This window comes from Solanum verrucosum, unplaced genomic scaffold, assembly GCF_900185275.1.
Source record: "Solanum verrucosum unplaced genomic scaffold, falcon-dt-bn FXZP01000205.1, whole genome shotgun sequence".
Classification (NCBI taxonomy): domain Eukaryota; kingdom Viridiplantae; phylum Streptophyta; class Magnoliopsida; order Solanales; family Solanaceae; genus Solanum; species Solanum verrucosum.
The window spans coordinates 2965184-2976682 of NW_026019950.1; the positions used below are offsets into that span (position 1 = coordinate 2965184).

The 11499-nt window shown below is 34.7% G+C and overlaps 2 protein-coding genes across 2 annotated transcripts in view; one reads left to right on the forward strand and one right to left on the reverse strand.

Annotated features, from left to right (window-relative positions):
• LOC125813833 (tubulin-folding cofactor B) overlaps positions 1–11499 on the reverse strand; it is a 228890-nt gene that overhangs the window by 11825 nt on the left and 205566 nt on the right. The gene's annotated exons all lie outside the window — the stretch shown is intronic.
• On the forward strand, positions 3514–10853 carry LOC125813830 (uncharacterized). Its single transcript, XM_049493299.1, has 7 exons — positions 3514–3708; positions 3791–3889; positions 4454–4793; positions 5301–5435; positions 8246–8328; positions 10195–10300; positions 10390–10853. Exons 1-7 carry the CDS (start codon positions 3575–3577, stop codon positions 10483–10485), a joined length of 993 nt encoding a protein of 330 aa, XP_049349256.1. The 5' UTR covers positions 3514–3574; the 3' UTR covers positions 10486–10853.

Genomic DNA, 11499 nt, shown 5'->3' on the forward strand with positions numbered 1-11499 from the left:
GCCATCACAAATGGAGCCTGAATGAGAGAATTAAATTAATCCACGGAGTACCACCACTCCTCCACCAACGGCAGCAAGCAGCAACAACAACAGGGAGGCAGCAAGCAGCAACAACAACAGGCGGCAGCAAGCAGCAGGCTTGGAAATAGGGTTAGAAATAGAAAGAGAATAGTCATATACGGACTAAATTTCCATTTTAAAGTTGGGCCAAGTGATTGTGTACATTGTTTCTTTTTTATTGAATAAAAGAGCTCCAAGCTCAAATTTGATTAAAAAAATAAAAAGAAATTTTAAATATATATTTTTTAATTAGTTATGACTTTAAAAACGAGGTCTATCTATATTTAATAAAAAAAACACTTAAAAGTTAAAACTGAAGCCAACAAAATCGCTAAAAATTACAATAAAAAAAAATGTTGTTGCCTGGAATCGATCCCGCGACCCAAAGCTCACTTAAGCGAAATCTTGAACCCCCTCAACTGTTGGGCTACTACTTTGATATATATTCAGGGGGTTCAATTTTAAATATATACATGTACATAAAAAAATCGATCTTATATATAGTGTAATTTTTTTACCCAAGGGGGTCGGATGACCCCCCTGGAATGACTGTACATCCGCCCCTGCATTAAATGGAGTAAATTACGAGATATCCAATTATGATAACAAATCATTCTAACCAGAAAAGTTCCTATGTTTTGAAATAACATACCTCAAAAAATTGACCAACACTTCAATCATTAAAGTACTCATAATATCCACTGATAAAATTTAGTAAATATAGATAACTACAACACAAAAATAAAAAAATATGGGCATGCAAAGTTATTAACTCTCAAAGGCTTTTCTAAAGAACACAAAATCTCATCCTTGTATGTGAAGGAGTGACGTTGTTGATGAAGAAATTAGAGATTTGTAAGGGTTTTTTTTATTGTACCTTCAACAATTCTAGTAGTGAAAACTTGCTTGAATACTCAATTAACATTTGTTATTTAATTTGTACTAACAAATACTTATACCAATAACTTTGCAGAAACATAAACATAAAAGTTTAAAGCATGTACTAAAAGCAATAATTAATAATATAAGCATACATTAATGACTGTAAAAAACATACCAAGATCTGTAACAATAAAATGAAACAAAATGGAAAAAATTGACCCCACTGAATGCACAGTGCCCCCTTAAGAAAATTATTCCACTCTAGTACCTGAGGTTTAATGGAGCAAACTACACAAATATTTAATTGTCTAGAAGAAGAAGAAAAAGAAGTTCAAAATTTTTGTTGTTTTAAAATGAGAGGAAATTCCTCTATTTATAGACAACTAAGAGTAGTGTGAACAAATATTTATTATGTCTTATCGGAAAGGACACAAATCTTTGGAAAAGTTGCAACAATTCGGAAAGGTCACAACCTTTCATAAAAGTCACAATTTTTCATATAAGTCACAACTTTTAATAAAAGTCACAACTTTTAATAAAAATCACAACTTTTCATGAAAGGAGAAGGTTAGTTTTGAAAATAAAATAAATTAAAAGGGAATCCTGATTTGTGGTGGTTCCATGTAGGCGGGCCCAGGATTCTCTTTTATTTATATATATATATATATATTATTATTATTATTATTATTGTTATAAAAATGTTTCTTAGATAGTTATATAGAACTCATCATACCTAATGTGTAAGGGGAAAAAGTTGCATATCATCATTTTTATTTATTAAAATGCAAAGCCTCAACACTAGGGGTTGTTTGGTAGAGTATATTAATAGAAATAATGTATGCATTAGTTTTGGTAATTTCTTGTTTGGAGCATTAGTTATGCACTCTATTATGTATTGATGAGTATATTACTAATACTATGAATTTCTAGATAGTAGTAATACAACAGATTTAATACATGCATTAGTATGGTTAAAGATCCCATTACCCCTCAAAAGTACTTTTACATTTTTACCACCATAATTATAGTTGATACTTTTGTAAATAAATATTCTTGTTCAATGTATACTATTTTTAATACATCCAAATAATGCATAAATAATACAAGCGTAACTAATACAATCATTACTTATACACTTTGTTGAGTATTATTGAGCATTATTCCTTATGTTAATACATCTTTCTCATATTCAACCCTTTCCGAAAAAGGGAGTGAGGTGAGGTTGGGTGGGTAAAATTGTCTTATTTCAAGTAATTTAAGAGTAAATTTAACTCTTTTTTTCACTTGTTTTGAAATAACCATAATAAAAAGAAAATTTGTGAGCTCTTTGACTAATTAAATGACATATTTAAATAGGAAAAATTCATAAAAAGATAGTTACCTAAGTTATATTGTTAGCCAAAATATAATTCGATATAATAATATACATTTGATATATAAAAAAATATACAAAACTTTTATATTTCTTTTTTATAAAAAAATGTTTAAAAACTTGATATATGATATCATATACAAGTATATATAGTATTATATGAAATTAGAAGAGGTATTTATACACTGATATATAGTAAGTAATATACGATTTCATTCCTTACTATACAAATCAAAATTTCTTCAAACATTGTCAATTGATTTCTCTCAAACGGCATTACATAATCTTCGAAAAATTTATGGAGAGGTAGATCTAGTGATGTCCTATCATCCCCAACATATGAGATATCATGAAATATAATTTGATTAGGAAAATATTTTAAACATGACTTACACTTTTGAAATTTTGCTAGAGTAATTGCTTCTGTAATTTGTAATTTTCCAAAGTTATAAATAAAATTTGAGACAATTCTTACTGCTTAGGATTTATATAGTCAAGATCTATTATTTGACTCTTAGTTTGATTTTTTTTTAAATGTCGAGAGACAGAAATTTATAGTCCCACAACAACTCCCTAGGTAAATTATTAAAAGTAACTTTATGGGTGACACCATAATAAAGTTAGGACAAATTATTTAACTACACTCATTTACTTACCTTAACATTCATTTATCCCTACTTATTTCAAAAATTTCAAAAATCCCTTATTTACCTATGTATCCCGCATGTATCCCGTGCACAACGTTATGTATCCCATTATGTGGAATGTATCAAACGCTATGTATCCCGCTATGTGGAATGTATCAAACCTAATGTATCCCGTGCACAACGCTATGTATCCCGCTATGTGGAATGTATCAAACCTAATGTATCCCGTGCACAACGCTGTGTATCCCGCAAACATAATTTTTAAGGGATTTTTGGTAAATAGAAAACTAGAAGAGATATGATGTTATTTAGTACTTATAATATGTGGTTCCTATAATTTATACATAAAGTTATCTCTAGTTGATTTAGTTAACTAATCACAAAAACATTTTAAGCCCAGAGAAATGAAGCAGAAATTAACCTATTATATATGTTAATTAAACTTTTACCCCTTCTTTTTTTTATGGGAAACATCAATAATAAGAAATATTTTGATATACGACACAAATATAATATGTTTTCCTTCATATACTTCAGAAAGTTTAAGTTTAGTTGTAGAGTAGATTCTGCAACAAGAGCAGTCGGCTTTACTTGTAACGAAGCAACAAAAGTGATGAAGAAACCGGCAATTCTTTACCATTACCCATGTCCTGATGGAGCTTTTGCCGCTTTGGCTGCTCATCTTTATTTTTCTTCTCTACGTATAATTCCTCTTTACTTCCCCAACACTGTTTACTCTCCCATCAGGTATATTGGTTCTTCCACTCAGCTATTTGTTTCCTTTTTTTTAGTCGCTTTTAAAGGAATCATTTTTTTTCCCGGTTTATAGGGTGGAGGACCTTCCTCTTAATCAAATTGATCATGTTTACCTCTTGGATTTTGTGGGTCCATCTGGTTTTGTTCAGCAACTCAAGTCAAAAGTTGAACGGTAACTTCTTATTGTCTTTCTCAGTTTCAGAATATTGGGGTTTATGTTTAGTTCATTAATGTTTAGGATTCACTTTGATTGAGCACTTGTATTGTTGAGAGATTCTTGATTCTCTATATTTTCAGTGGCAGTTTGTTGCTAAATGGTAGTAATTTCTTTTCATTGTCTCTTTCTAGTTTAATGCCCTTTCTATTGCCTTTTTTTTTTTTTTTGGGTGGGTGGGTGGTGGATTTGAAGTTCATAGATTTTTTTTATGACCATGGTGTCCGGGTGGGGGGTGGGATTTTGCGCACCTCAATTAATTCCACATGATAACCCCGATAACTGTGTGCACCATGGCTAGGACAGATGGGAAGAATCACCTAGTGTTTTTGTCTCTTCTCGGATTTGAACCCGAGATCTCACGGCTCTCAACCACTAGGCCACACCCTTGGGGTGCTAAAGTTCATAACTTTTTGTGCAAAAATGTTTGTAATTTTGTATGTGTTCGAGAACTTAACGAAACCACATGCTTGGGGTTTCTATACTCATTGCTTTTTATCTTTTTGGGGATTCTATCATCAGTGTTGTTGTATTGGACCATCACAAGACTGCAAAAGAGCTGTTAGGTGGAGGGACATCTGTGACCGAAAATGTGAGCAAAGTGATCGACATGGATAGAAGTGGGGCTACTATTGCTTATGATTATTTCAAGGAGAAGCTCATAACCGGAAACAATAATGAAGCTGCTGACAGCAATGCACTAAAGATTGGTGAATTTGACAGAGTCAGGAGACTTTTCGAATATATAGAGGACAGAGATTTGTGGAGATGGAAACTCCCAGACAGTAAAGCATTCAGCAGTGGGTTGGATGACCACCATATTGAATATGATGTCAATTTGAACCCCTCCTTGTTTCAACAGGTGGTCTCTACTTGCCGTTTTATTTACTATCATGCAACTGTTTTGTTATTGAAGTGGTTACAAGCCCAACTAATTAAGACTCTTAGTGACTGAATTCTGCCAAGGAAAGATACTATGCATGCAAATGATGAAGTCACTACCCAAAATTAAACTGTCTATTTCCAAGATTGATGTATTCATGAATAGACTATATACCCGTGGTTGAATAGGTTTTATGAATAAAAAATTGCTAGTTACATAACGTAGCAGAATTAGATCCACTGAAGGAACTGAAGCGGCTAACTGGTATTGCTCTGATCTTCTTTGCTTCCATAATTTACCTGAGAGGCTTAGAAGTTTGGGACAATTGGTGCAAAGCTCAGCAGATTCATTAATTATTTGAATCCCGGTCACATGCACCACATTCATATACTTGAACATAATCTAAGCAGTTTGTTATTGCCAACTTTTACTTTTTGTGTCTTGGAGGTTGTCTGCTACGCCTCATAATGATTTCCTTTTCTGCAGTTGCTTGCTTTGGATCTAAAATCTGTTGTAGAGCAAGGAAAGATAAGCTTGTCCCACAAACAGAAACGTATAGATGAGGTCCTTGAGCAGTCATTTGAGATAGCACTTGGAGCTGGAGCATTTGGTTGTTGCCTGGTAAGTTCCAAGACTTCTTCATCTTGTGAATATGGAAGTTTTTCTTAATGAACTTTTAGTTGTTAAATAGGGAATTTTCCATCATATGCATATAATCAAGTAACTGTAATTTATAGCAATGAGCGACTTTGGTGAATACATGCTAGGCTTTATGGCTCGCTCTTCGTGCATGGATAAAGAACTGAGCAAACATTAGAATTACGTGTGTTATGTGCAAACTCTCAAGCTCTTTGTGCATGGATAAACAACTGAGCAAACATTAGAATTTTGTGTGTTATGTGCAAACTCCCAATGCTTATGGAAAAACTATTGATAGCTGAAGGACTTACACCGGGCTTTTAATCCTTCTAAAAGAATAATGAATGCACAAATGCCAGTCATATTACTATTCTTATAACAGACGATGCCCCTTTCATGGTGTTAGAGCTCGTGAGATAATCTTTATAGTGCTTGGTCACTTTCTGGAAGTTGTCAATGAGCCAAAGACTAACTGGCTGCCTTCACTTGTAATTGGAATTTAAGCTTTCAAACAAAAGATATAAGTGGGAAGTTCTCGGAGATGGAACATGTGTTAAGTTACGAAAACTTCCATTAGTTAAGGTACCATCTATATTCTACATTTGAATATCTTGGGATGTCCGGCTATTTCTTTGTGAGGAGGTGAGCCGTGACTGAACTATTGAACAGTATATAATGTGTTTCCCTCCAAATTTTCAAGCTTCTATGAGTAGGTTATGTGTCTTTTACTTCTTGGTTTCACATCAGGACAACTCTTTCAGGAGTATACTCTTCAAATTGTGACTGAAGTTAGATGTTTGTAAACAACAAACCGGAGATCTTTTGTTTTCTGGTACTTATATTTTTTTCCTTATATCATACAAGCACAAACCTGCTCTTTTCCGGATCTTACTCTTGGAATTAACAAGATGTCAAATTGATGATAGTCAGAGGATTAGGCTGGTTCCTCTTGTATAAGTGGTCATTCAGATATCTATATTTGACTTTTTACGTTAATGATCCATCTTTTCAAATACCTCTTATTCCTCAAGAGATTTTCCACATCTTAATTGGGTGACACCCTTAGTTTAAAAATGAGCCAGCTCACCATGCAGAATTTATATGGTTTATGGTCTCATAGGCTTTGGAATGGAGTAGCATATATGACCAGACTCCCATCTCCATTCCCCTTATACTATCCTAATTCCTTGATGAGATGGACTGTGGACCACCACCCAATAAAAGGACTTATCCTTCTGGGATCTTCAATCTTCTAACAAATTACAAAAGGCAAAAACAAATAAATTGCAGTGTTAATAAATCAAGCTTATGGATGTCTACACGAAGGACATACCCTCTCCTTCGCATTTTTGGTCATCTAGCTGACTCTGTCTCTGACTAAATTAGTTCTCTGCAACATTTGCAGTTTCACAGAAACAACAATATACCTAGTGTAATCCCACAAGTGGGTTTCAGTTTCACAGAAATGGCATAAGTTCTGTTTGATGATGTGAAGTTGCCGCTTAATCTTTTACTTTATTGCAGTAGTCAGATTTATAATACTGGAGAGATGTGGTTTGTAAGTGTCAATCCATTCAAAGGTTTGATGTAGTAGATCTGATATTTCTTGGAATGTCTCTTCCGTCTGTTTAACCTGTCAATACAGTTCCTGAATAGTGTTAACTTCATGCTGGAGACCACAATTGTGCCATGGTAATGTTCTACTGTAGCATCATTCCCTGGAAGTGACCTTAGGCTGCCTGCCTGACCACTGCCTCCCTTTGTTGAAAGTGTACCAACAGACATGTTCACATGTACATTTTCCCGAGTGATACAAAAAGTTGTTACCATTACTGTGTGAGGTCTAGCAGATCGAGAAGGTGCTAAATCATTGAGTGCATAAAAAATGTGCAATATATTTGTGTGAGGCTAGAGCACGTGATCTGCTGCTTGCTGAGATTTGCCTGAGAAAGAAATATCTTCTATACATTTTGCGTGATCTGTTGGCTCACTGGAGACTCTGTGCTTCACTCAGAGCAAATACATGGCAGAGTTTTGAGTTAGTTTGTTAGAAATAAGACAAGGTCTGTAATAACTATGTGAGGTTGCTATTTTATGCCTTATAAGTTATAGTCATCATACTTACTATATGGTTTGTGGTTGAGTAGGTTGCATTCTGGATTGCTTCTATTTACTGCTGGAAACTCCTGTTAGGTGTTTATCCCACTCGTGTCATGAATCCATGTCATTCATTTGTCAATTTCCCTGAGTGGTGCCTTGACTACTGAAAGCTCTTGACCATACAAGCTATGTGAATCTAACAATTCAAAGGTGTGCTCGGGGATGAAGTCAACTTATTTATCTGATACATTCACGAGCATGGATAGCATGTATCTCTTTTATGGAGGCTGTTTACATTTCCAATTTTATAGGATGCCCCCAACAACTATATAGGCCGTTTATCTCAAAATGCTCTGGGTACCACTTTCTTCACTAGTTCTTTGAAAGATAAATAGTGTATGTGCCCTCAGTATTTATGGCTGACAAAAAAAACTCTGTAACTGTACCTTAAAGATTTAGTTCCTACTAATTCCATCCAGAAAATGCAACAAGCTATGCCTTACTGATACATGAATTCTTTCTAAGTGGGTCCTCCTCTAGTTTCACGTATTTTAACAATGCTTATACTCAGTAATTGTCAGCAACCAGATGTTACCGTTTTGTGCAATATTTCCTCTAGACTATATTTATAAACCATTTTCATATGGCTCAGAGAATTTGAGAATGACAAGATGGTTCAATCTTTCCTGTAGGCAGTTAATGCAGATTCTGTGCCTGAGTTAAGAAGTGAGCTTGGGAACCAGTTGGCAGTCAAAAGTCGTAATATGAAGTTGAGGTTTGTACTTCCCTGCTTCTTGTGTGCATCAATTTCTATGATGCATTATTTCTTTATTTTTTCCTTCTTTCCTATTATCTCCCTGTGTCTTGTGATACATTTCTGATAATATAAGTTCGGGAAGATTAATAATTGTTTCTCGTTGGAGCAAACACTTGATTTCACGAAAAATTGGATGATGTAAATTTACTATTCAATTTGTTGAAGTATATAATATACCTCATTTAAAAAGTTAAGTTGTTGTAAAGGTGATACTTTCATTAATTTAATTTTGTCTTAACATGCCTCCAAACGTGAAGCTTGATTCTTTTCCCTTGAGTCAAGTACGTGAAAATACTTTTTGATAGTTGGTAGTGGTGAGACATGAATTGAGGACCTCTACCTGCTCTGTTACCCTGTCTTATTATGTGATCGTCTAATCTAAAAGCTTAATCTACGGTAGAGAAGACATTTTTAATCATGTCTTAACATTATATAATTGTCTAAAGCTATCCAAAGACACCGTTTTACATGATGAAATCTCAAATTAGTTTTGCTAATGGCACTTATTTCATCTATAGGTTGTTTGAAGTTGGATTAGGAGTTTGTGCCAGAAAACTACTAAGGATTTATCTTGAAAACTGTATTCAAGTGACAACTTCAAATATACTGATAATCTGAACCAAAATTGCTACTTGCATTCATCTGTCTGTTTTTATAATTTCCTTTGTTAAGTTGGCCTTGGCGGTATTTGTGTGAATATGGATAAGGGTATGTATTTTGTATGTGTGGCGAATAGCTGGAAGGCTCCACAAGTTTCATCAAGTTTAGTGCATTTTTGAAAGATCTACATGAGCTGACATGTGTATTAGGCATATGTAAGAAAGCTGAGAGAGTAGCTATTTGGAGTGTTCCGACAAGTGAACCGACAAGTGAAAGACAATGAGCTGTTAAAAAATATCGGAGAGTTCAGTGCAAATGTAGAATTGCAGAGTCAAAAGAACGTAGTCTGGATAAATTGTTATAGGGTTAGTGAGAAAATGAATTTTTTTTTTGAGTTGATGCTGTTGACAAAGCATGCTGCAAATTATCTTTTGCTGAGGTTCTAGAATGCTGTAATTATGGGGATGGTCAGAGGCCCTGCTTTTGGCTCTGTCTCTCTCTATATATCATGTTGTGCCAAGGGGGTGGCCTAGTGGAATGAAGTGGGTGCAAACCTTGGAGACAGACCAGGATTCAAATCCAAGCATAAACAAAGAACACTAGGTGATTTCTTCCCATCTACCTAAGAATTGGTGGGTGGAGTTGCCCAGTACATCGGCCCCTGTGTTGGTTTCTAGGTGGAATATTCAAAGTGTGCAAAGCTTGTCTGGACACCACCGTTATCAGAAAAAAGGGAGATGGTCAAAAACAATACGGACTTCTGTAAGAATATTGTCTTAGTGTGCTGGATAGTAGGAGAAAGGGAAATTACAAGAATTGTAAGAGTGAAGTTTAGAATTCCCCTTGTTCAACATCATTACTGTTAAAAATTTCTTCATTACACCTAAAGACTTCCAATGCAACAGTAAGCATGTTTTTAGTGTAATATGGCAACCAATACTTGATTACTAATAACATGTGGTATAGGTGAGTGACGACATCACAATTTTTAATCTCTGTGCACGCAAGTTAACCTGGACACCACAATTTTTAGTCATAGTTTCTCCTTGAAATATGTCTTTGAATGTGATGGAAGTAGAATATAACTTTATAGAAGTTCTGACAACCATGTCATTTCACGAACCTTCAAGATATAGCTAGTAAAATGTCAGTAATATCTTATTTTATCACTTGCTGAATGCTTGTAGAAATAGTTCTTCATTGTTCTTGTTGGATGTATGTCAGGGGTATTGGAGCTATTGTTTATAAGGTACCTGAGCTTGAAAATAATGAGATGTTAAAGGTTAGCCTGAGGAGCATTGGTGATGAAGATACGACATCTATCTCCCAGGTTCTTGCTTTGTTTACTTTTCACATCTTTCGATGAGTAATAAAATACAGTTTGCAGTCATGTATAATATATTTCTTGGGAATTCGCAGGCATTTGGTGGCGGTGGGCATCAAAATGCCAGTTCATGTATGTTAAAATGTGCTGAGTTTGAGAATTGGAAGGTTTCAAATAGAGCCTCGACATAGGTGAAGTACTATTGCCCTGAAGATCTAACTGAAGTTTGGCCCTTTGTCTTAGGCCGACAACTAGGTCTTAGGTAATGCCTGCAGTCAAAATTGAATAAGCTGGAGCTTCTGTGGCACCTTCGTTTTGCGCACACGATCCTACTAACTAATCTGCTTTACATCTTTTGTCCCATGATGATGGAAGTAGGCTAATCCTCGACCCCTAATATAGAGGGGTTGTTTGGTTCCTGACTAAAGTATCTCAGGATTATAATTGTTGGACTAATTTATCCCACTTGGAAGGTGGGATATCTTGGTATTAAATTTTTACTTTGTTTGGTCAAAGATATAAATTTATCATCAAAGTATAAATTTAATTCCAAACTTAATCCTGGGATACCCCATCTTAGGATATGTATGATTGCAGTTTTTGCTCATGCTAGACTTCAGACCTTCTAATAGTGTCAACTTTATAGTCAAAGGTGGTCTATGTAGTTTTTCTTTTTAATGTAAGAAACGACCTTCCTGGTGAAAAAGAATGTCAAAAGCTAATTTATGGCTAATGAAAAAAAAAGAATTAGTTCTTTACTGGTCGATTATCTTTTTGCTTAGTGTGGCTCTGCTTTCGCAAGGCTTGACAGAGGCAGTGCGGTCTAATTTGCTGGTGGTTTTCTTTTGGGACACCTCAAGTAGACAGTTTCTTACTGATTTTCATATGATAAAATTTGGAGAAACTAAGAACCATAAGCATCTTCACACCCAGTCAAGGGTACTCAATAAAATTACTGGCGTAAAGTCATATTTTGATATAAGTTTTGAGTTTATGTAATAAAATTCATACTATTTATGTTTTCATTACTAAATTTGTTTATAACAATGGTGCTAGAGTCATTTTGCTTGCTATCTTTATCATCACAAAGAGCTGTATGATCTTCAAGCGGTAGCAATTTGTCAAGAATCCATTGCTTAGTAATCTAATTTTTTTAGCCCTAGGTACCCTTCGGGGTGGTACAGTGGTTTGGACTTGGGACTTCC

Coding starts and splice junctions, on each gene's coding strand:
- LOC125813830 (XM_049493299.1), top strand. CDS start 3,575: ATGAAGAAACCGGCAATTCTTTACCATTACCCATGTCCTGATGGAGCT. Junction 4,794..5,300: donor ACCCCTCCTTGTTTCAACAG/GTGGTCTCTACT, acceptor CCTTTTCTGCAG/TTGCTTGCTTTGGATCTAAA. Junction 8,329..10,194: donor AGTCGTAATATGAAGTTGAG/GTTTGTACTTCC, acceptor GATGTATGTCAG/GGGTATTGGAGCTATTGTTT.